Source organism: Aspergillus niger (genome assembly GCF_000002855.4).
Source record: "Aspergillus niger supercontig An16".
In the NCBI taxonomy this organism is placed as follows: Eukaryota; Fungi; Ascomycota; class Eurotiomycetes; order Eurotiales; family Aspergillaceae; genus Aspergillus; species Aspergillus niger.
This window is the reverse complement of record NT_166531.1, coordinates 1,235,548-1,261,646: the sequence shown is the minus strand read 5'-3', so window position 1 is coordinate 1,261,646 and position 26,099 is coordinate 1,235,548. Positions and strand designations below refer to the sequence as shown.

The 26,099-nt window shown below is 52.2% G+C and overlaps 14 protein-coding genes across 14 annotated transcripts; 4 read left to right on the top strand and 10 right to left on the bottom strand.

Moving 5' to 3' along the window:
- Positions 1-342: 342 nt before the first annotated feature.
- An16g05660 (uncharacterized protein) lies at positions 343-3,021 on the bottom strand (the record flags this gene model as incomplete). The annotated part of the gene is made up of 4 exons (XM_001397837.3): positions 343-363; positions 492-572; positions 979-1,000; positions 1,070-3,021. 4 exons carry the CDS (start codon positions 3,019-3,021, stop codon positions 343-345), a joined length of 2,076 nt encoding a protein of 691 aa, XP_001397874.3.
- Positions 3,022-3,256: 235 nt separating this feature from the next.
- An16g05650 (uncharacterized protein) lies at positions 3,257-4,471 on the bottom strand (the record flags this gene model as incomplete). The annotated part of the gene is made up of 1 exon (XM_059745164.1): positions 3,257-4,471. One exon carries the CDS (start codon positions 4,469-4,471, stop codon positions 3,257-3,259), a length of 1,215 nt encoding a protein of 404 aa, XP_059604817.1.
- A 785-nt stretch (positions 4,472-5,256) lies between these two features.
- On the bottom strand, positions 5,257-7,521 carry An16g05640 (uncharacterized protein; the record flags this gene model as incomplete). Its single annotated transcript, XM_059745163.1, has 4 exons — positions 5,257-5,539; positions 5,572-6,797; positions 6,862-7,171; positions 7,427-7,521. 4 exons carry the CDS (start codon positions 7,519-7,521, stop codon positions 5,257-5,259), a joined length of 1,914 nt encoding a protein of 637 aa, XP_059604816.1.
- Positions 7,522-8,803: 1,282 nt separating this feature from the next.
- Positions 8,804-9,263, bottom strand: An16g05630 (hypothetical protein; the record flags this gene model as incomplete). Its single annotated transcript, XM_059745162.1, has 2 exons — positions 8,804-8,952; positions 9,122-9,263. 2 exons carry the CDS (start codon positions 9,261-9,263, stop codon positions 8,804-8,806), a joined length of 291 nt encoding a protein of 96 aa, XP_059604815.1.
- Positions 9,264-9,943: 680 nt separating this feature from the next.
- On the bottom strand, positions 9,944-10,370 carry An16g05620 (hypothetical protein; the record flags this gene model as incomplete). The annotated part of the gene is made up of 3 exons (XM_059745161.1): positions 9,944-10,036; positions 10,109-10,129; positions 10,287-10,370. The coding sequence occupies 3 exons, from the start codon at positions 10,368-10,370 to the stop codon at positions 9,944-9,946; spliced, it is 198 nt and encodes a 65-aa protein (XP_059604814.1).
- A 609-nt stretch (positions 10,371-10,979) lies between these two features.
- On the bottom strand, positions 10,980-11,173 carry An16g05610 (hypothetical protein; the record flags this gene model as incomplete). Its single annotated transcript, XM_059745160.1, has 2 exons — positions 10,980-11,095; positions 11,134-11,173. The coding sequence occupies 2 exons, from the start codon at positions 11,171-11,173 to the stop codon at positions 10,980-10,982; spliced, it is 156 nt and encodes a 51-aa protein (XP_059604813.1).
- Positions 11,174-12,326: 1,153 nt separating this feature from the next.
- An16g05600 (hypothetical protein) lies at positions 12,327-13,794 on the bottom strand (the record flags this gene model as incomplete). The annotated part of the gene is made up of 5 exons (XM_059745159.1): positions 12,327-12,544; positions 12,618-12,800; positions 13,167-13,261; positions 13,332-13,544; positions 13,643-13,794. 5 exons carry the CDS (start codon positions 13,792-13,794, stop codon positions 12,327-12,329), a joined length of 861 nt encoding a protein of 286 aa, XP_059604812.1.
- A 335-nt stretch (positions 13,795-14,129) lies between these two features.
- An16g05590 (uncharacterized protein) lies at positions 14,130-14,598 on the bottom strand (the record flags this gene model as incomplete). Its single annotated transcript, XM_059745158.1, has 2 exons — positions 14,130-14,306; positions 14,557-14,598. 2 exons carry the CDS (start codon positions 14,596-14,598, stop codon positions 14,130-14,132), a joined length of 219 nt encoding a protein of 72 aa, XP_059604811.1.
- A 516-nt stretch (positions 14,599-15,114) lies between these two features.
- An16g05580 (uncharacterized protein) lies at positions 15,115-16,936 on the top strand (the record flags this gene model as incomplete). Its single annotated transcript, XM_001397829.3, has 4 exons — positions 15,115-15,450; positions 15,501-15,900; positions 15,951-16,497; positions 16,555-16,936. The coding sequence occupies 4 exons, from the start codon at positions 15,115-15,117 to the stop codon at positions 16,934-16,936; spliced, it is 1,665 nt and encodes a 554-aa protein (XP_001397866.1).
- Positions 16,937-18,874: 1,938 nt separating this feature from the next.
- Positions 18,875-20,266, top strand: An16g05570 (uncharacterized protein; the record flags this gene model as incomplete). Its single annotated transcript, XM_059745157.1, has 3 exons — positions 18,875-19,054; positions 19,136-19,267; positions 19,319-20,266. 3 exons carry the CDS (start codon positions 18,875-18,877, stop codon positions 20,264-20,266), a joined length of 1,260 nt encoding a protein of 419 aa, XP_059604810.1.
- Positions 20,267-20,797: 531 nt separating this feature from the next.
- An16g05560 (uncharacterized protein) lies at positions 20,798-21,703 on the bottom strand (the record flags this gene model as incomplete). Its single annotated transcript, XM_001397827.3, has 2 exons — positions 20,798-21,511; positions 21,581-21,703. The coding sequence occupies 2 exons, from the start codon at positions 21,701-21,703 to the stop codon at positions 20,798-20,800; spliced, it is 837 nt and encodes a 278-aa protein (XP_001397864.3).
- A 215-nt stretch (positions 21,704-21,918) lies between these two features.
- An16g05550 (uncharacterized protein) lies at positions 21,919-23,694 on the bottom strand (the record flags this gene model as incomplete). The annotated part of the gene is made up of 5 exons (XM_001397826.3): positions 21,919-21,948; positions 22,005-23,051; positions 23,097-23,432; positions 23,482-23,631; positions 23,680-23,694. The coding sequence occupies 5 exons, from the start codon at positions 23,692-23,694 to the stop codon at positions 21,919-21,921; spliced, it is 1,578 nt and encodes a 525-aa protein (XP_001397863.1).
- A 108-nt stretch (positions 23,695-23,802) lies between these two features.
- On the top strand, positions 23,803-24,872 carry An16g05540 (hypothetical protein; the record flags this gene model as incomplete). The annotated part of the gene is made up of 7 exons (XM_059745156.1): positions 23,803-23,835; positions 23,921-23,957; positions 24,042-24,138; positions 24,275-24,384; positions 24,501-24,606; positions 24,691-24,739; positions 24,822-24,872. The coding sequence occupies 7 exons, from the start codon at positions 23,803-23,805 to the stop codon at positions 24,870-24,872; spliced, it is 483 nt and encodes a 160-aa protein (XP_059604809.1).
- A 178-nt stretch (positions 24,873-25,050) lies between these two features.
- An16g05530 (hypothetical protein) lies at positions 25,051-26,070 on the top strand (the record flags this gene model as incomplete). The annotated part of the gene is made up of 4 exons (XM_059745155.1): positions 25,051-25,140; positions 25,358-25,477; positions 25,720-25,986; positions 26,053-26,070. 4 exons carry the CDS (start codon positions 25,051-25,053, stop codon positions 26,068-26,070), a joined length of 495 nt encoding a protein of 164 aa, XP_059604808.1.
- Between the last annotated feature and the right edge of the window lie 29 nt (positions 26,071-26,099).

The window sequence follows — 26,099 nt, the reverse complement described above, 5'->3', positions numbered from 1 at the left end:
AAGTCGTTCATACTCACGCTCACTTTGAGATTTTGTTTCTCTTGCTTTCACAAGCTCTTGTTACGCCCTCTTTATTTCTTCTTTCCTTACTATTCCCTTTTTGTCTTTCTCTTTCTGGTGTTCACTTTTTTGTTTACAACGCACTACCCACTGATATCCCTCGTTACATAATCCATAATACTATACCCAGCCAGACTACCATTTCATTGTTGTTACTTATGTCCTATAATTCAAATTAATTCTCCTATTCGTAAAACCCTAATGAGGACAACCCTACATTGGATGGCACATGGATCCATCACTTCTTTCACAACACCTTTCTTATTTACTCTTCTTTCACCCCTAGACAGACCGTGCTAGTAACTACGAACAGTTAGATTCACGCACCTACTAACCAACTACGGCCCTAACGAGCCCTACTTTACCAACCCATGGCCCATCTGCGTCACCACTCCACCACACCCCAAGCCTCATGCCAACCATAAACCTACAGGTGGCCGGGTGCAGTGGTTATCACCCCCATATAGTAAATCTATAGACGTCCAATAAGTGATTTCCCTAATCCATGCCCACTATACGAAGTGTAGTAGATTCGACTCCATAATTACTAAGGGTCCCTTTACACGAGGGGCTCATCGACTACTACATAGTATAATTCTCATTCGCATTCCTCCCTCCCCCCCCCGTCGCAATGTCTATATCGAGAGTGCCCTAGTAGTAAGGATTTCTGTAGATGTCCATTCCTGTACAAATTATGTTTTCCTGTAGGGACTTTATACCTATAATTGAAGATTACTCGGGATATAGTAGTATAAAAGATAGAATTTTGATCTTATATTAGGGCTTGGCTTATACTATGAAGATGCACAGCCTGTGCCTAGGCAGATACTAGAAATAACGCTAGTGTGTGTGCTACTAGGGAAGGAGATGGGAGCTTCTTTTCTTTACTGCTTGTTCGCAACTTTGTAGGAATCATACTACCTTAGCTGTATGATCATATCTGAGGATAACAGCAATAACAACAACAAAGCTAACATATCCACCTGCAACCCGAATAGATCCCTCTTACTCCTCAGCAAGAATATCCCCCACCGCCTTCTCCGCAAGCATATAAACCCCCAACACTGGAAATGTTCCCTGCGCTCTAGGAAGCACACTCGCATCCACAACCCTCAACGCCCTCAATCCCCTCACCCTAAACTTCCCATCCACCACCGCCCCCTCATCTCTTTCATCCCCACTTCCAATCCTACAACTCCCCACAGCATGATGTCCCCACGACGTATCCAATACATACTGCCTTAACTCTTCATACCCCCTCACCTCTCTCCCCGGGAGTGTCTCCGTCGTAGGAATAAGCTGTCTTTTCAGTGCCCTCCTTGCAACCCTGATCGCATCTACTAACCCAAATAGATCCTTCTCCGAGTTAGGGTCTGAGAAGGAATTGAATAGAATATGTGGAGGATCAAGCGGATCTGCGGAACTGATATTCACCGTCCCGGCTCTATTAGACGGGTGCGCTTGGATAATCGCCCATGTGAAGGAGTGGTGCGTTGCTGTGATGTTGACCTCGAAGCCTGGGAAGTAGCCGCGGAAGTTGACGAGGCCGCCGTAGACCATTGTATTGTAGTCGTCGTTGTCATTATTTTGGTTGGGTGTCGTGGATGTGTTGGGGGTATGGTGGAGTAGAGTACTGGTAAACCCCGCAGAGGAATATATTCCCCGGTCTTTATGTCCGTTCGGATTCAGCCATCGAAGCAGACACGGGTCGGACGTGTAGTTGAATGTGCAGCCGTCCAGGACACGGAAGGGGAACGGGGCCTCGACTACTACCGAGGTCTCGTAGTGGTCTTGGAGGTTTGCGCCGACGCCAGGGAGGTTGATCAGGACTGGGATGTGATGTTTCTTGAGGAGATCTGCGGGCCCGATGCCGCTTAGTTGGAGGATCTGGGGGGTGTTGAAGACGCCCGCGGAGAGGATGATTTCGCGGGATGCGGTGGCCGTTCCGGGGGTTCTGGGGGTGTCTTGGGAGGAGAGCGGGCTGGCGCGGTAGAGGTAGGGGCCGTCGAGGAAGGCCACGCCTGTTGCTTTCCGGGCTTGTGAGGTGGAGGTAGTATCGAAGAGGACGCGGGTGACGTGGCAGTTTGTGCGGATGGTCAGGGGGTATTTCTGGGTGCCGTCTGGGTTGGTAGCGGAGTGGACGGCGCGGAGGAAGTCTGCGGCGCCGTTGCGGACGTTGGAGGATGTGGCGATGGGCATTTGGTAGTATGCAGGTTTGGAGTCGCGGGAGGGGGAGTTGGCATTGACGTCGCCGAGGAGTAAAGAGATGAGGTTGGAGAGGATGTTTCGGGGCTGGGTGAAGACGGCGCCGAGGAGGAGGGAAAGAAGTTGGGGGTCTTGGAGGACGAGGTTGATGGGGGCGTGTTGAGTGGAGAGCCAGCCGGTGTAGCCGTGGCCTGGGATGTCGGGGGTTAGGTAGTGGTTGTTTTCGAGGCGGATGTAGTATTCGCGCATGGGGTCGGGGAGCCAGGATGGGTCGTTGGTGAGGTTGGCGATGTAAGTCCAGTCAGAGCGATGGGGAGAGATGGCGACGAGGGCGTTGTGAGCGGTGCAGCCTCCCANAGTGCTGGCGCGGGTGTAGAGGATGCCTTTCATGATGGATCCCGGGGGTGGATGGAGGCCGACGTACTGTTCGCCGGTGGGCGTGGTGTAGACGGTTTTGGGGTCGCGGGCTTGTTGGGTGTCGTTGGCGTAGTGGCGGATGAAGAAGTTCCAGGAGAGATGGTCGTCTGCGGCTGCAAGTGCTGCGTAGCCTGGGACGGACGTGTTGAAATTGTGGGCTTGTTCAGTGCCGGCTTCGAGAAGCAGGGTTGAGTGGCCTGCTAGGGCGAGGCGGGCGGCCAGAGGGCCTCCGCCGGCGCCAGAGCCCACGACGATGTATTCATAGCCGGTGAGGTTGATGGCTGCTGCCGGAAGGGAGGTGGCCAGCAGTAGCTGGAGAAGCTGCCAGCAGGACAGCATGCTGGGTATGGATGGAAGCGGACATGGTGGAAGTGTGGACTGGTCTGATCGTAAGAAAGAACGGAGGTGGAGGTGGATAGGGATCGATCACATGGCGGCAGCTGTCCTACTTAAGCTTCGTCTTGCGGGAGTGTACAGTGGAAATTACATGAGGTGGGGTTGCATCCAGAGAATTGCTTCCCCCATAGGTTTATGATCAGCTATCTATACGTACAACAGAATGCAAATTTGCCAACTACACCTCCTGGTGTCCCCGTCCCTCTCTCTGCAGCCCTCGCAACTCCTCCACAATCCTGGTTCGATCCCATGCCTCCTGCAACCCCCGCACAATCATCTCTTGCTCGCTCTCCGGCGCCATCCCACTCGGAGCAGGGGGCCGGCGATCCAGGTTCGAGGGAAACGGATACCCATCTGCCACGGCATATACCCATGCCTCCAACTCTGCACTTAACCCTCCCTGCCGGCGATACCTCTCACTGACCTCCTCCCAACACTTTTCCACCACTGGCACCGCATCGATGTGCTCCATCGTCTTCCCCAGAGCACATCCAATCTGCAGCAGGTTGGCCTTGCGATGGAACCCCGTGCTCTCGGCCATCTCGTTGGCCCCCGCGGCATGGAATACCGCCGGGTTGAAGAACAACCCATCGCCAAACTCCAACGGTAACGCCACATAGTTCGCTTGGAAGAACGCCCGGAAGTCGTCCCGCCGCCACGCCAGATATCCCGGAGCATATGTCTGGCTAAAGGGCAGGAATCGTGTAGGACCACTCTCTACCGGCATCTCGCTGTGTGCGACGGCCCCCTGTAACGTCAGATACTGGCTAGCGAGCTGAACGCTCCGCGGGAAGGCCGCACATCGATCCAACTCTTGGAATCCAAGGTGGTAGTCCCGGTGGCTATCTTGGGCGGCGCCGCCGGGCTTGACGATGTTGACCTGGGCGGTCACCCGGTAGGCGGGACCTAGCCAGGCTTCGCTAACCACACGCAGCCAGGGATTGCTGTAGTAGGTGATGAAGGAGCTGGGGTCGACAAAGGCGTGCTTGCTGAAGGAGTTCCAAATGCGGTCATTCTTCCCGCTGGCTGCGAAATGATCGCCTTTGGGGCCCAGGGACTGGCGCTCCCGATCGATGATGTGTTGGAAAGCCGTGTTGGTGGCGTTCAGGGTGTCTGCGTACCGGGAGGGATGGTACATGCCTTTGAGAACAAAGATGCCCGGTCCTGATTCAAGGACGTGATGCCATTCGGCTTGGAGAGCCGCGGTGGTATCTGCATTCAGGGGATCAAAGGTGGCGGCATCATAGATGGGGATATTCTTCTGCACGGCCACGGCCAGCGGATAGCTGGCCGGATCGGTGGTCTGGGAGCAGATTTTCTTGAAATCCTCTACATTGACGGATTCCAGTTGAAAGAGCCGGTTGGGGCCGACACGAAGTTCGCCGGAACCCATGCTGGGAGCAATGGTTTGTAAGTAAGTCGATGGATGTTGTCTGCGTTGTCCAACAGCTGGGGCGGGGAGGTGGTCAATAAATATTTGTCTGGGACGGATGTGCAATCCCGGATCCACTTCAATGTAGAATTCCGAGCACAGCAGGTCAGACACTCACCACAGGGAAGGGATGAGGTCAGTGGGGACTTCTCGCTTGCCTGACTCGTGCAGGATCCAGAGGAGGAGGACCAGGAGGCAGATGAAAAGGAAAAGAACGATTGCGGGGGAAGACGATGAGATGCAGCTGGACTGCGTCGGAAGACGAATCCCGAGGGTGCCAAGAACACCCACAAATCTGGGGAAAAGACAATCAACAGAGAATCGGATCCAGCCCAGGACGACCACTGCAACTTAGGGTATCAGTCTAGCGACAGCCGTAGTATATGCATGTTCTCGTCGAGCTGCTATTATTACAAATGTACACCCAAATGCTCCCACCCAACCGGTCCAGTCGTATACTCCGTGCTTCCGAGATAGATGAGATGTGCCTGTCCCAAACAAGAAAATATCTCCATCAACATGCAGAATGAAACCATAAGTGTAAGCTCCCCTTAAGTTGGGAGAAGTGACGTTACGAAAGAAAGGAAGAATTCACAGCAATGCATCATCCAGCGGCTCATGCCAATCCATCTTATATCCAAAACATGACGAAGAAAAATTTCCCGGCCTGCATGAAATTCTATGAGAACCCCGAATTTTCACCCGAAGGGAAAGAACAATTCAACTCAAATCGCAATGCGGCGTCGCTAAAGCTTCGAATGGACTATGCAATCATGACTGGTGGGCCTACATCGGCGTCCAAAGCGGCGTCGGTCGGGGCCAGCTCCTCGGTCGTGTTCGACTCCCGCAGAATGAGCTGGTTCTCGGATAATGTCTCCACCAGCGAAATTGGGCGACCAGCCACCGTGAACAGCACCTTCAGTAATACGCTTTGGCTCTGTTCGCCGTTTGGCAGTAATACTGGCTGGTGCCGCGTGTGGGTCAGAAAGGTCCGGACCAACGAGCGAATGTACGGATCTGTCGACGCATCTTGGATGATATCCAGCCCATGGATCACGCACACCAGCAGGGGCGGCGCAAAGTGCAGGAGTATGTCAATCAGCGAGAGAACCTCCTTCCAAGACGTGAGCGTTCCGTTCAATGGCTTGAAACGCTCGCCGCTCAAATCGCACCCCGCATGACTTTCGACTACGGGAGGCAGGTATTCTATCAACTGGCGGATCAGGCTGTAGGCCAGGGCGATAAGGTGTTGCTCATAGGTTAATTCGTTGGCAGCATCGGTGGATCGGTTGCAAAAGTGGGAAATTACAGGCAAGCCCGCCTTGCGAGCAAAGCTGGCGTAACACGTCGAGACAAGAAGTACCGGACTAGGGTAGACCGTCGATTGGGGGCCCCCCACGGCCAGGACCTGTGAGTGGGCGTCGGTCGCCCATTGCTTCAGCGAGGTCATCACATTATCTTCGGCAATGACTGGAACGTCGAATTCGAGCGCGGGGATCTGGTCGTCGGCATCAAAGAAGTCTTCGAGTTTCTGGGAAGCCATCTGCAATTCCATGCGTGTGTACTTATGCTTGTGCCCCCCTTTCATCAGGTTGAACCTGTCTGTGTCTTGTAATGCGTGCACGGTCAGCTCCTCGAGCAGTTCGGGCCATGTGAGCCTGGCTTCCCTACCTAAGTCCTGGGAAGCGGTTGTGGTCAAACAGGCAATGCCGCTGTTCTGTCTACTCACTGACTGTAGCTGTAGACTAACAGTGTCCAGCAGTCGCGCCAGAAGAACCTCTCTGTCTTGCAACAATCGCTTGCGCTCCACTGCGTCCTGGTGAATCTCCCACATCAACTGACGGGTGAGGGCATTCTGCGCTGCGAAGCGCCGGGCCCCGTTCTGAAGGCCCACCTGGCTCAATCGGGCCCGCTCAAACCACCCCCGATAGTCGTCGTGCGCCATTTCACATAGGCTATCGCAGTCGGCGTCATCGACATCCATGGCGTCAGTGAGATCGTGCATCATGCTTTTGGCGCTGCGTCGAATCTGGCCAATCAGGCGTTGGAAGGCACGATACACGTCTTGGTTGGGGCTCCGCAGGAGCCCGCATTTGGCCTTCCTCACATACCAGTCCATCACTTCTCCAAGAAAGAAGAATAGGAGCGTGTAGAAGCGGCTGATGGCGTTGATGGAGTCTTTCGTCGCCGGCACTGCCTCACCCAAGGCTGGAGGAGCAATGAGGCGGTTGATTTGGACCAATGCTTTGAACAACCCTTCCAAAATTCTTGGATAGCCCGCGGATGCCTGGGACTCACGGAGTTTAGTTATTGACTAGGCGGAGGGGGATACGAACAACATCCGGGCTCACCTTCAGAAGAGATTGCAGGACGCCGTAAAAGAGAGAGCAGTACAATTCATTTCTTGGTAGAACGGCCAGTAGCCTCCCGTGTGAGCCCAGCGTCGAACGAAATTCGTCGCAACATTCCCTCAACACCCGCTGTCCCGACGTGGACGTCCAGACGGGCTCGATGCTGGCGACGACGTCCAAAACATCGTCGGGGTTCTGCAGGCGTTCGTGGAAGAGCACTCGATCGTTGGGAAGGAGGTTATCCTGGAAGCGTTTCCATGATTGAACCAGCTCGTTGTATTCAATATCAAGGGTAGCGATGACTGGGTTTCTGTCGGAAGGTCAGTGGGACGAACGATCACGGTCTTGTATCCGCACCGTGCTCTCGCTATTCCGGAAGAGTATTAAAGCACGGACTATCTATCCTATCATGGAGGATGGAGCCTGTGTAGATCATCCGCGGGCACACGCACACCCATACACACAGACACACAAGGTTGACGGGAAGTCAAACGAGTCACGACCAAACGACGGCCCCACGAGACTCGAATCATGAAAGGGAAGCAAGGAGGGAAAATTGGCTTACGTGGAAAGATGTCGCTTGTCGAAGCGTTTCTTCCAGAGATGGAGAGTTTCGGCCACGGTAGGAGTGGCCGGAATGGAGAGGGACGGAGGGGACATGGTTGCCGGGCAGACGTGGGGGCTGCTGCTAACGGACGGCAAGGCACGACGAGCGCTGTCTCGTCGAGTAAGCCGACAGGTGCATGTCAGGGGAGGACGTCTGCGAGGGAGAAGAAGGTGGGAAGGCTAAAGTTGTGTCGAATCGATCATCTAGCGCGAGGGGGCGTGGGAATGGACAATAGAGGCAGGTGGAGAAGTAGTGGTGTGGATGGATGGATGGATGGATGGATGGACGGATGAGTGAATCAATGAATGAAGGAATGGAGTTGCAGTTGAGGAGTTTCAGACTAAGACTGGGGGGAAGGCGGCGGGAAGAAGAAGAGAAGACGGAATTAGAAAGGGGATAGGGATTGGAAGAGAAATGGTAAATTGGAATTGAATCTAAGGTCTGCGAAGGGGGAGAGATTGGAAGAATTGGGAGTGGTGGTGGTAGGCATAGGAGCAAAGTAGGTAGCAAAGGTGGTAGTCGAAATGAGTGAGTAGCAGGACTAGGAATGGCGCGGTAGATTTGTTCCTGATCGCCTCGTTGGGGCCTTCGATGAATGAATTCCCTGCCGATGGATTGTTTGACCGATCAAAGCCTCGTGGAGCGCATCCTGATCGCGTTTGCTTTAGCGGGAGGTCCCGCCCGAGAAAAGGGGACTTTTGGTCTGGGGGAGATGGAATCAAAGGTAGGATGGAGACAAGAGGAGAGGAGAAAGACAACAGAGTCAATAGTAGTTAGTAGTTTGTAGTCAGTTGAGAGAGAGTGTGTGAGAAGGATGAAGAGAGAGAGAGAAGAGGGGGGTTGGACATTGAAAAAAAAAAAAGACATCCCCCCAAGAGGACCAGGGAAAAAGTACTACTGTTACCTGGGATCAGTGCAGAGCAGACTGTCTGTGCCTTCTTTGGCTCAATTGTTACTGATTTATTATTTGGCTTTTGATTTTTTCCATGTTAAGCTGATGATTTATCCTTTTTCTTTTTTTTCCTGGTCATTGTTATTCTTAACTGTTTATTTTATTTTACGCATATTTCGGTTTCCACGATTATCTCCTTTTGGAAGAGAGAGAACAAGAGAAGAAAAAGGGAAGTTTAGGCTTCCTCTGGGATGGATGGATGGATGGATGGATGTGTTATTATTACTATTAGGATTATGATTATTATATTATTTAATTTCTTGTCTGGATCAGTAAGAAAACAGAAAAAAAACAAAAATAGCAAAGAGAGGAGAAAAACTAATGTATTCCTCGCAATTAGAATTCGAAAGGATTTGAAATTTCAGATGCACCGGAAACATCAATCATCTCAAGCTTCTCTGGTGCTTGATCGGGAAGACGGCGTCAGTAGTTCCAAACAGACACCACCACCAGCAGTTGATCGCACCCCCGTGTGATGGTGGTGAGAATTCAAAACCCTGGGCAGGGTGGTGGTATAACATAGCAACGGCCCCTATACCTACCTAACTAGTAACTCAAGTACTTACCTACCAAAGAGCATCTGACCGGGTTCCCCGATCCATTCTACTGTTTTTACTTTTCTGACCAAAATTCCGTTCGATGGGAGCCTCGGCCCTCGACTGGGAGGAGAGAGTGACCCTCCTTCAACCAGCTTCATCCACCTTCAGCAGGGAAGCGGGCGCGCCTCCCTGGGCGGCGGTGGCCAATCAGTCTGGATCTCGCCGCGGGCTCCAGCGGTCGAGGCCCTCGAATGGAAGCGGGGAGGAGGACGCGGGATAACTCTTCCAGGCCCTCGACCGCCATCCATGATCCATCTTTTTCCCTCTGCTGCTAATTTTGGTCCGGCCTGACATGGCATTTCTCTCTCTCTCTCTCTCTTTGCCTCTTGTCTCTTGTCTCTGTGCGCTTCCTGGCGCCCTTTTTTACCTTTTTTAATTTTATTTTTTATTTTCTATTATTTTACTTTCTTTTGCTTTTGCTTCCCCGTGAGCGCCGGGGGTGGAGGAGCAAGTGGGGACTGAAAAGCGACGTCGTAGGAGTTACTGTAGGGTAGGATTTTCCGCAGTCAGTCAGTCAATCAATCCTCTTTGGCTGAACTATAACCAGTGGATATTTAGTTAGGCATGTCATGTCGTCTCTTTCTTCTCCCCCAAGATAGCAAAGTTACTGACTTACAGTAGTAGTATGCTTGAGCTTTGACACCTGGAGCTAGAGCGTGATGGGTTGGATGAACAATGAACAAACATCCCCCCCCCCTCCTCACTCACATCCATCCCTCCCTCCCTTTTTTTTTTTATTTTCCTTCCTACCAGTTAATTGACTCTATTAATTACCCCCCCATGGAATTATTAAAATTAATGGACTCACTCTTTGGTTAATATTTTTTTCCCGTTTCATTTATTCTTTATCTTCTGCTCTCTTTTTCCCTTATTATCATTATAGTACTAACTTCTGTCCTTTTCTTCGGTCTTTTTCTCCTCCCCTCAGTAGCTATTTACCCCTTTAAGCACTCTTCTGCACTGCCATCTACCAACTACCAACTTCCCTACTCGGTATATCCTAGTCCGATGGAATTCCTCGAGTCCACAACACAACACCAGTACTAATTTCACTCATCCCAGCAAATAAAAAACCCCTACAGTAATTACCTTCTGACCCCCAACACCACCCTCAGCCATGGCACCCATACCCAAGTAAAATCAATCAGTAGAAAATATGAGGACAGCAAACACACCCAGTCGGTCGGTAACTTCCCATCTCATCCCAACAAACTAAAGACGAGACGAATCAACAAAGCCCCCAATCTTTGTCTCTCATTTATCATACCATTGCTGCCACCCCCCTCCCCTTTATCCGAGGGTCGGATGAGGCGAATCCGTCCAAGCCACCACCACATCCACATCCATCCATTCCTTCTCTTGAGCTTTTGTTAAATCGGGTAGTGGATTGCGGTACCTGATGTACGTGGCTTGCTTTGCTCTACGGTGTACATTGCTTCACACTGGTGCTGGTACGGTACAATCCATACTTACTGACCAGTTATCTAACTACCTACGGATACCTATCTAATGGGCAGTAAAGCAAGTAAGTAGGGAAAGTTGCGGGAGTCTATCAGCAACGGAGATTGGTGGCAGCTTGTTCCGTCGATAGGAATGTGTGTTCCAGGTTGATGGGTGCAACTTACTACTACTCATTACCTAGTAGTTATGTCTTCTTACTTAGTTGCTTACTTGCTTAGTTTGTTAAGGTTAGTTACTGGGTATGTATATGAATGTAATCTTATATATTAGGCTTGCAAGTGGTCCCATTCTTTTATTTGTTCATTATCTGTTACCCACTATCTAGGTGGGTAAAGACGGTCCGTACTTAGTATGATAGTACTATAGATGTTTAGTTACTACCTTAAGTATTTAGTCTAGGACGAGTAAAGTAAGGAAGAAATGAAACACACGGACCAAGTGTTGCTTGCTATGCTATGCTATGCTACGCTATTTGGTAGTTTGTAAGTAAGTTAGTTTCTTAACTGCTGCTGCTGCTGTCACAAGCCTCACGGTGGCCATGGTCGAGACCACCTCCCCCGATACTGCTGCCAATCGTTGGCAGTGGCTGCTGCTGCTGCTGCCGCTGTCTCCTTCCTCCATCGATATATCCCCGTCTTATTAAGCCCCCTCACCAGGATAGAAAATGGTAGGGAAGAGTAGGGATGGATCCATGGCGGCGACGGCCTTAGTCGGCTGTAGCCGTAGGAGCAGCAGCATACCCTTGTGGCATACATACATACATACATACACAGTGATAAAGAGAAAGTAGGTAAGTAGCACTGGGGAATAATCCTCGGAGGGAGCCCCTAATAACACCGTTGCGATATAGTCATATGTTTCGTGGCGGGTTTGTTCGTCCGTGCTGGCTGGTTGGGTGCTACGGTACCTATTTCTTACTTAGTTGTCTACCATAGTAGTAATGTTTTTCTCTTGCCTTAATCAATAAAGTATTACTGTCGCCTTGATGGGATACTTCGTTCAGTAGAAGAAGAAGTAGTGAGGATGATAAATGATGGTAGTGGTACAGCGCCGCCGCTTGGAGACTGTGCTGCTGCGCTCAATCACCTATGGTCTGATTGGGACGTTCCCCTGAGGTAAAAATCCATCTCCAGACATGTCATGTCATGTCAGTTGCTCTACTCAATCTACCCTGCATAATTGTGATAGTAGTGGTTCTGGTGACATGGTGGTTATAAACTATCTTGGAACGAGTGACGATGGTGGCTATCATGGATAGCTTAAAATTGGGTGGTAGCTCTGGCACTAAAGTAGCTCAGCACAGCTCATCACAGCTCAGAAAAGAGATCCTCCATTATTCAAGCAAGCGAGATCCGATCGCACTTTAAGCAGAAAATAAACATGAATCGCATTATGCTTTGTATGTTCTTGTTCTCGCCCTGATTCAGTGGGTGGTCTGTTCTCCTCCTTCATTTTTATCTACACCTAAATAGGCACGATCAACACACGCGACCACCGTGTGTGGGGGGTGGGAGGCAAAGGACAGGGCAGGGCAGGTCAGGTCAGGTCACATCAACCCTGCTAGACAATCCACTTGATCGCCCTACGATCCGCTAAAAGGATGGATGGATGACGGATCAGGATTGATGGGTGGATGGATGGATGGATGGATGGGCGGGTGTTCTCGCTGATCTACTATATTCCCTCCCGGGCAAGGTGCTGAAACTTACTTATTTACAGTACGCACTGTTGCTTGGTCGCCTGCTCGACATGGATGGCAAGTTGAAGCGAGAAGATAGAGGAGAGATGTGACACCTGTCACACGGTGTGGGTGAAAAGCAACCCATCCGCGCAACGACCAGATGGGCTAGAACGTTGTCGGCTGAGGAAGCGAGTCTGCAAAGTGGGGGGAGTGGAGGGCACCCCAGAGACCGTCTTCTTTTGCTGCCCTCCTCCTGGTCGGAGGAATGTTGCTTGCTATCTGGAGAATAGCGAGCTGAACAGCTGAGGATGGGCGGATCCCCCCGATCGGCCTAATCCATAGCTTATTCCGGACGGGGCGAGTGACTGGCAGGGACCCTAACCCTAGTGCTCAAAGAGGAAATCCCTGCATGAGGATGAATAAAATTGTGTTCGCCATTTTATGCAGATCATGAACAAGTTCCTTTGATTTGGGTCAGATGCAATGCAATCTTGCGCTCGTTCCCCAGCTGCCTCGTCATCTTCACAGCAGACATACTCGCATCATCGCCGAGCCCCCGCAGATGAGACGCATGGACTCCGGCATCGGAGACTCCGTTGGAGAATGAACTCACGGTGGACGTGCTCCGTTCACCCCCACCTTAAGAGGCGGAGAATCACCGGCGAAGCAAAACGGGGATGAGTTCTTGGACCTTCCTGATCGGGACAGAAACGGAAACAAATCCGGTCAAAAGACAGGGAAAGTTAGTCAGCTCGACATACCTACCTTTTTCCGTTATGGGTAACCATCGCCATCCATCAAGGGATCAGATCTGATCCCATCCAGATCATCCGATTACTGGTGAAATGGCGACGGATGATGGTTTCGTCTGCACACCATCATGAACAATTCCTCCTGCTCTGGCCGGATGGGGAGGATTCCACGTTGGAAGAATTCGGAGTTGGCGAGGAAGAAGCAATCAAAATCCCCATCCCGTGAAAGGGTCCATGCGCGCTACCTTCAAACCACCAGCAGCACCAGCAGCACCAGCAGCCAGAAAAGGTCTGGATGAGAGGACATCCTTCACTCCGTTCTCAAACGAGATCCATGCACGAGCGCAACTGTTAGCTTTTTATAAGGTGCGGTGCGGTGAGAGGGATCTCATCCCTTCTGCATTGTTGGAAACGGAACCCCTTGATGGGAAGGTGCTGGATCGGGAAAACAAAGTTCAATGAATGATGCAATGCCGCACGGTGATCTGGCTGCCTATTCGTGCTGTTGCATCCATCGATTGGTGTGTGGGATAGATTATCCTTGATGCTTCTGTTGTGCGCGTGTTGTTGACCAGGGCCGCCTGTCTTTGAGGGATAGGGATAATCACTGGGAAAGTCAATCCCCATCTGCCTTTTACTCCGATTGACAATAGCTTGTCTGGCAGCTGGTTATCTGCTGGTGGTGCGGGTTAGCCACGGAGTTACTGGTTATCTTTTTTAGTCAGTCACCAGAACCATGAACGGCTCCCGTCCGAAAATTGGGCCAAGCACAAGGGATCGGCGCGTTGCCCAGGATCCCCCGCACTCGGTCCAGTTGCAGCTTCTTTCTGAGAAAGCCATTCATTCATTCTCACTGGGGAATGGGGGATTTTCATTGCCATTGGATTTCTGGTCCATTCCTTTCCTTTTCTTCCCGCCCAAGAAATGTTGTAGGCGGCGATTCCGATCGTGAGTGACTGTCATTCACCCCAATCGAGTAATCCACAGGGAGGGAAGAAGTCTCCAAGTGGATGCGACCAGGCTTATCTTATCCTGCCCCATCTTTTTCCTTGGATTCTCCAATGTTCGATCTGTTATTCCATTTTATCTCTTGCTTTTAGTTTAGTTTAGTTTAGTTTCCTTCTCGCGCGCTCTCTCTCTCTCTCTCTGACACTCTGTCTCTGGCGGCGTCCCACTTTTTTCCTTCCTTCGGCTCTCAGTGAACCGCAAGCATCCATCACGCCCGCAAATCCTCGGCCACGACTATCTGCAAGCAATCAGACCGAGGCGCTGCGATGAATAATCCATCATCCACCGGCATCGCTCGGTCGATCCATGGAACTCCCACCGGTTGCTCACTTGCTCTTTGCTTCTCACTCTTGCTCGACCCTCTCGTATTCGCTTGCTGTCTCCCCTGATTGAACTAAAAAGTTGGAAAGGCAGCGTTGACGGGGTTATTCTCATCGGGTGGACTGACTCAATTGATTGATGGATTGATGGATTGATTGATTCTCACCCAACAACCCGCCGCAGCTTGTAAGAATAGTAACGAGGCTGACAGACCCCAGTGGCATTATTATTCACTATTATTTGTCTCTCTTATTTCTTCCGTCGCTTTTCCTGCCGGATCGCCCGGCTGCGCAGCTTGCCAGCCATCCACCAACCTCCCCCTCCCCTGGTGGATAATCATCATCCTTCTCCCCCATCGCCAGCCGCTGCTAATTCCCCATTGCAGCCAGTCTGCTTACTGGAAGTTGTGAGCATCCGATCCACACACACTCACTCTCACACAACTCACCCACCCCCTTCTGATTTCTATCATTCATTCATTCACGCCAGAGCTATTCTTCCGTGGTACTCAATCCCCAACTCAAATCTCCCCAATCGCTCTTCACTTGCCCGTATTGGTGACGAGGCGTCCCTACCTCTCACTGCTCTCACTGCCCCCTTCCACTACGGTCGCTCCAATCCCGTTGTAGCCGCCGCGGATCGTCCGGTTCCTACACGGGGGTGATATCACCGTCCTCGCCAAACGCTGACTGGCAGTTGGGTGCCTCTTCGGCTGCCTCTGGGTCCCTCCTGGTTTCTTGGTCCTGGGCCGATCCTCGTCCGTGGCTCATGATCTTCGTCCGTCCCCCCATATCCTCCGCCGTCTCCGTAGGCCTCGTCACTGTGGGGAAAGTTCCATCGCCGGCCAGCATCATCAACTGGGCGATTCGCCGATGGGTCCTCCCCGTTTCCATCCTGCTTCACTCTGCTTTCCTTTCTTCTTTTTATTCTCCTTCTTCCGTCGTGTTGCTTCCTTTCCTGCTGCGTCTGCTGCTTCCTCCACCTGTTCGCTCCCCGCTCGCGTTATCTTCCTGCTCGCCCTCTCGTCCCTCGGCTCTGCAGTGAACACGGCCGGTTGGACCGTGCGGCCGTCCAACAACTCTGGGGATCTGTCGTGGACTGGAGGTCTCCGGTTCCTTTTGAATAGCAGTCAGGTTCACCTGCCAGCGTCCGTCCGTCTCGCCCCGTTGACCCAGGCTCTGGTGGATCTCAATCAGGCGGAACTTGCGGTTAGTCAGCCCTGTCAATGCCTCACCGTGCCCGAGACTGATGGATCTAGCAATATCTGGTGTCGGGGACTCTGTTGGATGTGGATGCCACCAACTCTCTGTCATTGAGCCGCAAAGATATCGCGGTGATCAGTTGCGACCCATCCGCCTATCCCGGGAACCTGGATGCCAGCTCGACGCTAGGCAACGTCCTCACCGCACAGCAGCAGGCTCTTGCCGTCATCTTATATAGTGGCACCTCCCTGCTCTGCAACTATACGACGGATGAACCATCCGCCAACCGCTATATCAACGTCTTTACGATCGTAAATCCGACTTTGAATCGGCAAGTCCAGTCCCAACTCGAAGCTCCAGGCAACGGAACGACTTATATCGGCACCAACATGTCGTATCTTGGCCCCACCACAACGACCCAGGACCAGACCCAGTCGTCCGGGAGTCCGAACACGGGTATGCCGGACCCCTCAATTGCCGCGGTAGCATGTGCTAATCTGCCACAGCCATGATTATCCTGTATAGTATCACAGGTATTATCACTGCCCTCTTTCTAGCCATCATTATTACCGGTGCGGTGCGTGCGCACCGCCATCCGGAGCGCTATGGGCCTCGGTATACCGCGGGACGACCGCGACAAAGTCGAGCGCGAGGGATAGCGCGAGCCATGTTAGATACGATCCCGATCGTCAAGTTCGGGGACAACGCCCCAGCCGACGGCAAGTCGGTTGGCCCCAAGGGGGATGTTGAGATGGGTTCGGGGTTGGAGGTGCCGGCCAATGAGTTAGAGGAACGAGATGTGACCACGACTGCGGAGGTCACCTCCCCACACCAGCCTCAAACGGAAGCGCCCCCGACAGAATCGCAGGAAGAAAAGCAAAGCGATGCTCCTGCGGCGGAGACGACGACGGAACACCCGAACTTTTCGTGCCCTATTTGCACGGACGACTTTGTCAAGGGGCAGGATTTGCGCGTGCTGCCGTGTAACCATCAATTCCACCCCGAGTGTATTGATCCCTGGCTGGTGAATGTGTCGGGTACATGTCCTCTCTGGTATGTATTCTATCCGTTGTACTTCTCTGCTTGACATGCATTTACTGACCCCTGCAGCCGTATCGATCTCAACCCCCCGCAGCAAGAAGGCGAGGAGGAACAAGACCTGGGCGATGGGCACCCGGAGACGGCAGCCGAGGGAGCCGCCGAGGCAACAGTCGAGAGTAGCCATGGTCGCCACCGACGCATCAGCAACTACTTGCACGGCACGTTGAATGCGCGGCGCATGCGCGACGCCAGCGTGGAGGAGCGCCTTGCGGCGCTGCGGAGCGTGCGGGAAGAGGCCAACCGGGAGGAAGCGGCCGACGAAGCGGATGAGCAGCGGATCCGGCGACGCAATCGGTTGACGACGCGACTGCGTGAGAAGTTCCGGGTGCGCACGCGGGCGCACGGCGAGGTGGCAGAACCGTCACCATCGACTGACACGCCGCCTGCATGATTCATCTCTTTTCTTATGATTATTCTTTTGCATTACTCATTTCTACGTGCATGCTGGCGTGATTCGGAGCATTGAGTCTTCCTGTGCTATATTTGAGATGAGAAAATGGGGAGGGTTATGTATGGAGCCGATGGTATGGATATATGAGCGGCCTGGCTGCCGGCTAACTCCCCTTTTGGTTTCTGTGACCTGGGATATATTGCTTATGATTTACATGATTGATTTGGCTTGATGATGGGGACGATCATATCATGATGTTTGTTTATATGGCGAGATTGGCGATACATGGCGTTAAGAAGAACGGGAACTTGCACGGGTGAAAATTGTGTATATAGGACCGATGGTTTATCTGGAAATGACCAGTGAACAGGCACATACCCCAAGCCGTGTAGATATGTATTCTACTCAGCAGTTGTAGATGTACTTACTCAATTAGGACAAGGAATCCGACTGTCTAGGGTCTAGATTCGTCAAATTAGTCAAGTAGTATTCGCGAGATTGTAGTAAAGTCTACAGTACCCCATAAACGAACTAGTTAGGAAACAAAGGAAGCCCCCAACCTCGGAATCTCATGCCAATTGCAAACCCAAGTATTCAGTTTACTCAGTATTTTACCGTGACGAAATGCGACGATCCCAATTCCACACAACAAGTAACGAGCACGACATGCAAATCGGATTCCGGAATCCGGCGAGCTTCGTAGGGGAGCTGTCCCGATTGCACCCCGTGGGGTAAGCGATCATCCTTTTGTTCTGGGTGGAATGCTTTTCCGGATTCTTTCTTTTTTTTAAATCTCCTGTAGGTTGATCTTATGGAGTGGATAATAGATATCTGGTTAAGGATATATCCTCATCCATTGAGACTATCAACACTAAGAATGTTTTCATCAATTAATGTGACCAGTTTGTTTTCTGAAGTGAATTAACAACAGACGGTCGGGCGGGGAAAAAGAACAAACTAGACTTTCCCATTGTTGTTGTTAGTCAGAAAGTGAGTGATTTTGGCTGAATGCGGCTGGCGTCGGCTGTATGAGTAACAGTTGGTCGTGATTGGTGGTTAATGCCGCGTTTGAGATAGGCATAAGTACGTTACTTAGCTCAGTACTAGACTAAGTGAGGGACGGTGGATGGAATTACTCGAGTGGGAAGTATTATACTTCTTGTACCCCCTATGAAGTAAAAGAAGAAGAAGAATCGGAGAGATGAGGGATATTTGGGATATCTAGTCTCGAGGGAGTAAAATGCTATTGTTCTGCTCGGAGTGGATCTGTCATATGATGATGTCAGGCCAGCTCGGGCAATTCTGTCCGCCAACATCGGAATCGCATTGAGGATGAGCTGGAAATGTATCTTCATTTTATCGCCAGAGAGATAGGATAGCGATAGAGTAGATAACCAGCTCTAAATACCAAACTCTGTAACTAGCAGTTCATGTGAATGCGTCATCATCTGCTCAGCTCATCGGGCCAGCCAACGAACTCAACTCTCCCACATCCTCGGCTCATCTCCAACTCTCACTTTTGTCTCGGTCTCAAGATCAATAACATTCAGACTATAAATCTAGTCGATCGCCTCATGTACCCCGTACTCCCTCCTCCGAAGCTATCCCCGACCGTGTCCATCTTTACTCCGTCCCCTCCTTTACTTTTTCCCTGCATCTGCCTGGTCCGGTGTGTCCATCGGGATTTATCTGTTTCGGTCAGTTCATTTTATTGGCGCCGGTGAACGCAAGCAGCAGTGACTTGAGGGAATCAGGTGGTGTGACACATCCCCAACCTTCCAATACATCATGTCGCCCCTTTCCTCCTCTTCTTCTCCATCTTCTTCTCTCTCCCTCACTTCTTCTTCTCCATCCTCTCCATCCGCCGCCTCCTCCTCCATCGCTTCTACTTCTACTTCTACCGCTCGTTCCCGTCTCGCTTCTCTCTCCTCCCACATCATGGGCTCTACCACCCCCTCCGTCTTTTCCACCGCCGTCGTGCCCGCCGCGCCAGAAGATGCTCTCTTCGGTCTGGCTCAGGCGTTTCGCCAGGATTCCTCCGACAAGAAGGTCGATCTAGTCATTGGCGCTTATCGCGACGACAATGCCAAACCCTGGATCCTGCCCGTGGTCAAGAAGGTAAACTCCATACCCCTCAATTCCCCACCTGCACATCATATTTTCCATCCCCGCAGCATCCAACTAACTAAACTCTGACAGGCTGACGAGCTCGTTCGCAATGACCCCGCCCTCAATCACGAATACCTCCCCATCAAAGGTCTCGCCGACTACACCACTGCCGCCCAGAAATTGATCATTGGCGCTGATAGCCCTGCCATTCGCGAGAACCGCGTAAGCCATCCCCTTCCATCTTTTGAATTCTACCGGTCTAACATCACCTAGGTATGCACCTTCCAAACCATCTCCGGCACCGGTGCCGTGCACCTGGGCGCTCTCTTCCTCTCCAAATTCCACCCCTCCAACCCTAAACCCACCGTCTACCTCTCCAACCCAACCTGGGCCAACCACAACCAAATCTTCACCAACGTCAACCTCTCCCTCGCCAACTACCCCTACTTCGACCCGCAAACCAAAGGCCTCAACTTCTCCGGCATGCTCTCCGCCCTGCGCGATGCTCCCACCGGCTCCATCATCCTCCTGCACGTCTGCGCCCACAACCCCACCGGTGTCGATCTGACCCAGTCCCAATGGAAGGACGTCGCCGTCGTCATGCGCGAGCGCAACCATTTCCCCTTCTTTGACTGCGCCTACCAGGGTTTCGCCTCTGGTGATCTCATTCGCGACTCCTGGGCCGTGCGCTACTTCGTCGAGCAGGACTTCGAGCTGTGCGTGGCCCAATCCTTCGCTAAGAACTTTGGTCTGTATGGCCAGCGCACGGGCGCATTCCATTTCGTTTCCGCACCCGGTGCGGAGGCCAGCCAGGCTAATGCGCATGTCGCGTCGCAGCTGGCTATTCTGCAGCGCAGTGAGATCAGTAACCCGCCGGCGTATGGCGCGCGTATCGCTAGCCGGGTGTTGAATGATGAGGGACTGTTCAAGGAGTGGGAGGAGGATCTGAAGACGATGAGTGGTCGCATTGCGGAGATGCGCAAGGGCCTGAGGGAGCGCTTGGAGAAGAAGGGCACGCCGGGCACTTGGAACCACATTACGGATCAGATTGGCATGTTCAGTTTCACGGGTTTGACCGAGTCGCAAGTTAGGGTGTTGAAGGAGAAGTGGCATGTTTACATGGTAGGGCCCCCATCCCTTAGATCCGTCCATCCTATCGCTATGTGGGTATATGCTAACTACAACAGACCAAGAACGGCCGCATCTCCATGGCGGGTCTAAACACACATAACCTGGACTACTTCGCCGAAGCAGTGGACAGCGTAGTTCGGGAGACTTCATAATGATGCCGAGGTATATGAAGGCTAGGATATGGTAGGATATATATGTAAGGTACAGCTAGACTGTTAGACATCACCCACAATACAAAAATATAAACAATCGAACACAAGATAGTAATAAACTACTACTACCTAAAAAACCAAATCCCAAACAACCAACCACGTACACAACCCCACAGTCCCCCAAAACACCGCCTGCGCCGTACTGCGTCTCTCCGTCGCGCGCTTCAACTCCTTATTTCCCTGCCCGATATTCGCTTCCGTATTGCTCGCATCCGTCACAAGCTGCGAAATGTATTCCTCCTGTGTAGACAAATGCGACACGAGCGTCTGCTGGAGGGAGGATATCTCAAGGAGAGATTTCTCCGCGTTCCTGCACATAACCAACAACCATACTCATTAGCCAATCTCCCCACCGGTAACACAAGACAAAACAAGGAATAAACAATAGGGACGGGAGGGATAGATCAACTTACTGAACCTTCCCCACCACATCCTCAAAATACTTGACCATGGAATCATTCTCCTCCTCAAAGAGCTGCAATTGCTGAGGGGTCAGCTGCTTCTCGATCTCCTTGACTTCACTCTCATCCATCATCACACTTCCCGTAGTAGTACCACCTCCAGCAACATCACCCCTCCACTCTCCCCCATCCACACTCCCCCATCCACCCTTACCACCACTTGATTTATACAAAACACTCCTCTCCCTCTCCCTAACCCTCTCAATCCTCTTCTCAACCATATCCCTCTGCTCATTAACCACCCCTCCCAACTTAATCCTCAGATAGAAGAGCACACTCTCCCTCACCCCCTTCAACACCTTCTCCTTCTCTTCTTCCACGACCTGTTCTTCCTCCTTTCCCTCATTATTATCATTATTCCCAGAGGACAGTGTCGCGCCCCCCGCCCACTTCGCCAACAACCCCTTCCCGAACCGCTGCGTTATGCTTCTAGAGACGGTTTCCTGGCGGAGATTCTCCGCTGCGCTGAGGGTCGTGATTGAGGTGGAGAGGTTGGATAGGAGGGTCGAGGTGGTGGTGGTGATGGTGTCGCGGGCGGTGTCGTCTAGGATCTCTGGTTGTTGGTGTTGGTGTTGTTGTTTGGTGGTGGGTTTTGTGGTGAGGGAGAGGTAGGAGGGGCGGATTGTGTGGAGGTAGGATAGTAAGGATGTTATATGGTTATTCTGTTTAATTTAATTGGGATGGTTGTTAGTATCTGAGTGAGGGTGGAGGGTAATGATGGTGGGAAGTACAATTCGGTAGGCTTCTTTGAGGAATTCGTCGGCGATTTCGGTGGTCATGTAGCCTGTGGAGAGTTTCGAAGAGGGGGATTTGCTGCGCAGCAGCTCGGAGAATGTTGGGGTGAGGTCGGTCATTTTGGGGGTGTTGCTATACTATCGTGGTTTGTGGTCGGGGCGGCTTTGTTGGTGTCGAGCTGGCATGTATGGAGCATCTACATTACGGAGGAGAGCTACGTATATCACGTGATGTATGCTTACGTGTTTTATGCATTGTCATAATTCATATCATCCATACAACCATACAACCATACCATATCCGACCAAACTCCAGGGTGTACGCTAATGCAATCCTAAATCACGCCTCGCTCCTCAACCCATATCTTGTCATTGGTTAGCATGATGTCTTACTTTTCTTCTTAACAGAGAGTGGGCATACCTCCATCTTCCCCATCTCGCTTCCCTCTCGTCGTGCCATCTCGCGCGATCCTGCCATCAACAAGTCTAGATCCTCCTGGTCCACCATCGTAATCATGTCCCCGTCGTCCTGCATGCGGATTCGCAGCAGCGTGCGGAATCCAAACTTGTCGCGAATCCGACTCTCAAACTCTCTAAACTCAATCGTCGGTTCCATCATGATGTACCGTGTATCTTCTCGTGAATGCGCCTTCACCCGGAACTTGCGCACCTCTGGCCGCCGTGACGTCCCCCGCCGCGATCCCCGGTTCGGGGACGCCTGTGGCCGCGTCCCCATGATCTCAAACTCACCGTCCGGCCCGTGGTCCTCGTACGCATCACTGGCATACTCTTCCTGCTCGTCAATATACCGTTCTTGCTGACGGCGCCAGCTGGCTCCCGCTGGCATCGATCGGGTACCCGAGTACGTCTCCTCCGGGCTCACCGTCGGGGCAAAGCCCGTGTCACTCATGCCTCGTCGATGGCCGTGGGACTCGCCCGGCCCTCGCGGCCCCGGCCCCGGTCGACCCGGACCTGCCCGCGACTCGGACGCCGTGCGCGTCGTGCCGATCCGCGGCTTGTCGACCAGCGTTTCGGTACTGTGGCCCGCGGTGTTGGCCGGCCGTTCCAGGTCGAGCCGGGGCGGCCGCGCTGCCCGGATGGAGCCCGGTCGACTGTTCATCGCGAGATTACCTGTGGAGCTGTTGGTACTCGCCTTGTCTGCGTCCGGCGGGGGAGTAGGAGGGAAGAGATTACGGTTCAGAGGCGGCTCCGATTGCTGACGGCTCCGACTCTGCAGGTTCTTATGCACCAGGTGCGACGTGGCAAACGGCAGCGTCTCTGGCTTGCGGTGGTCCAGCATGGACATGGTCCGCTTGAGGTCGTCGCTGGCGGCGGACGGCATGCTGCTGCGCTCGGACGCGGCAATCAACCGGGACTTGCCCAGGTAGTCTTTCGCCTTGAGGTTCTTTACCTTGGCCTCGTTGGGTCGGTACACCACCCCAACCGGAATCGAAAAGACCGTGTAGCCCTAATCCGTCAGTACCATCACCCTCACAAGAGGAAGCTGACCTACCGCCGCTTGTTCACGAATGGCATCGTCGATCACATCGTGGTCGGGCGTGACCTTCTCTTTTGATGCGTATTGCAGGTCTTGCATGCCAGGGCCCATTTGCTGCAGGTAAATATAGCACAGGCCCCGATTGAACAACACCTCACAGGAGAACAGCCGGAACTTCAAGCCCAACTGCTCGTAGTCGATGGAAGTGTTGCCCCGGAGGTAGAGCAGCGTGTCATTGAAATTAGCCAATGCCTCCTCAAAGTCCCCCAGAAGGAAGTTGGACACTCCCTCTTGGAAGTAGGCAATAGCCAGGTACTGATCCAGGCCAACAGCCCGCTGGTAGCAATCAACCTGTTCCTCGTCGTCAGTAACGTCCAGGCAGATGGTCGGGGTGTCATACAGCTCGTTCATGCTCTCCTAATGTGGCATAGATGACCCCGCAGTTGAAGAGGATCTTGGAGGTCTCTGCAATCGCACCAAAGACCCTAAGAGCTTCATCATATTCCTGGTTATCGTAGTGGTCTAGGGCCTGTACCCAGGTCTCAATTTCCTAGTCTCATTAGCCATCACCCTAAACCCTAGTTGCGGGGATACGTACCTGCTTCAAGGACATGGTCAAGTTGTCCGTAGCACGGCCACTGGCCTAGTTGACTTGGGCGAGGCGAGACGCCGCAGCAACCCGCGAGTGTATATGTATGCGACTGGCTATGGCCAAGACGCAATGGCTGGGTCCTGGCCACGCTGGAGCAGGGATGTGACGAGGGGCACCGAGTCGACTGGGACGATGCCGTAAAGGGAATCCAATCGAGGGTAAGCCGGTTGGGGTCGGCACGCGGCAGGTCGGTGTGGCTGCAAGTCGAGAGAGCGATAACCACGGTGAAGGAGTGATAGACCATGCGCACTATCCAAGCGTCGAGAGCCGAGAGTTGGATCGGATATATAATTAGATCACGGATCCAGCGACCCAGCCGCTAAAAGAGACCGGAGACCAGCCAAGACGCAAGGAGGGCCGTTGGCTGGATGTGATGTGTGATGGGATGAGGGGAGCACGGGCAATGTGAGGTGATTCGAGGGAAGGATTGTCAGAGATTCGTAAAAACGGGTCTGTTTCTAGAGTTTGCCGATTGATTTTCTGGGTTTGTGGTGTGTGCACCCTGAGATAATAGAAATCCAGCGGGACGGGAAAGAAAGAGGTACGGATCGCGATGGAAGAAGTCAAATCCACATGAAAATGCCAAAAAGGAAGAAGCAGGGAAGGGGGTGGGATTAGCGTGCAGAGAAGATGCAGCCGACAGGGAAGCTAGTTAGTCTCGCAGCAGAAGTAGCAGTAACAGTAACAGTAACATTAGCAGTAGTAGTAGTAGTAGATGGTGACCGTCATGCCGGTCAAGATGGAGAGGACCGGGGAGGGGTGAACAGCAGTAGATCGAAGGCACTTAGGCATAGCATCGGGCATGGATGGGGAGGGGGAAGCAATAATAGTCGGAGACGAGTATAAGCTTGTCTGGTCAGTCGGTGTAGCCAAGTTGGATACTTACGTTCTTACAAAGAGTAGAATAGAATGAATGAATGAATGAATGACTGACTGACTGGGTGATGAAAGAAACAGGAACTGTCACAGCTGCCCCGTTCGTAACGCCCGAGGGGGTAACTGGCGGGTGAATGGCTGATCCAAACTCCCACCCTGGTCAGTGCCCAGGATGCCAATCCGGTGTGCGTGATGATCATTGGCTCCTGCAGGGGGTTGGCACTTCATCACAGTGCAGCCAAGATCCATCTCTTCTCCCTTGATTGGCTGCTGGTCGGGGTTCTTTTTTCAGTTGACGCCCGTACCTTACAGTACTCCATTACTTACATACACTCTGAGTAGTCTTTCTTCGGAGGTACACAATACCATCAAGATTTAATACCATTTAATTTACAAACAGATTGCAATACTACCTTACTATCATCCCCCTTGCCAGCAGCCATGGTTGAAAAGACTGGAAATGTTAGGCTGGAATGGGTCAAAGGCCCGTTCCGCACCCATGCGGAGTGGGGAATGTGGGCAATCTCCGATGTCACTGAAGAATTCAATCAGTCAATCAATCAATCAATCAATCAATCTCCCTACTAGTAGATGGACATATGGACATACACAGTATGATACCAACCAAACAAAGGGACCTTCGGGACAGGAGGGAAAAGAAAATAACCAGGGCAAATCAAAATCCATCACCGTCGGCTTCAAAATCAGCATCACGTTGTCCCAATCCTTTTCTTTTTTCCACTCTCAGGGGATGATTAACTTTTGGGTGTCCCCGCCACGGCGCTTGCAGGTCGAAATGGCCGAACTCACTTCGGTACCGATTTCCTGCCTGGGGTCCCCCTCCGACCCTCGCAGATGGTCCCTCGCGGTTGGTGCAATAATCACCAGCATTATTTATTCACTAACCAACTAATCAGCTAATCAGCTAGTCAGCCAACCATCTCTTTTTTTATCCTTTTTTTCTTCGCTTCTCCCGCCTTCATCAACCCCTCGACGACCGTTGTGACTAGACTACAACTAGTACTAGTCCTGTAGACGCCGCTGGCTGGCCTATCCTATCTTTAGCTGCGAGGCACCGTAGTCCACCGAACTAGTCGCTCTGTCGTGCAGCTCTCCTGCATACTCGTCGGTCACCTGAGTCCGGGGGGTCTACTATTGGATCCTCGTCCCATCCTCATCCCCCATCGCCATCTCCCCATCACCAACCACCACTTAATACCAACTACCGGTGATGCAACTAGGTTCCCTGGCCTGGTGGCTATTTCTGGAAACCCCTCGCCCACGCGTTTCTATTTAAAAGTTCGGCAGCACGCTAGATTATCGTCACTCTTCATGCTTGCTCGTATTCCTTATCTCAGGGCTGATCGATCATCGATCGTGGGTATCCTATCCCTAGTACTATGCACACTTCTAACCACTGACCGGACTGCTTGCTATACATAGACACACCCGCCAGTCTAGCTTCCTCCAACCACGTCCTCATTTCCCTC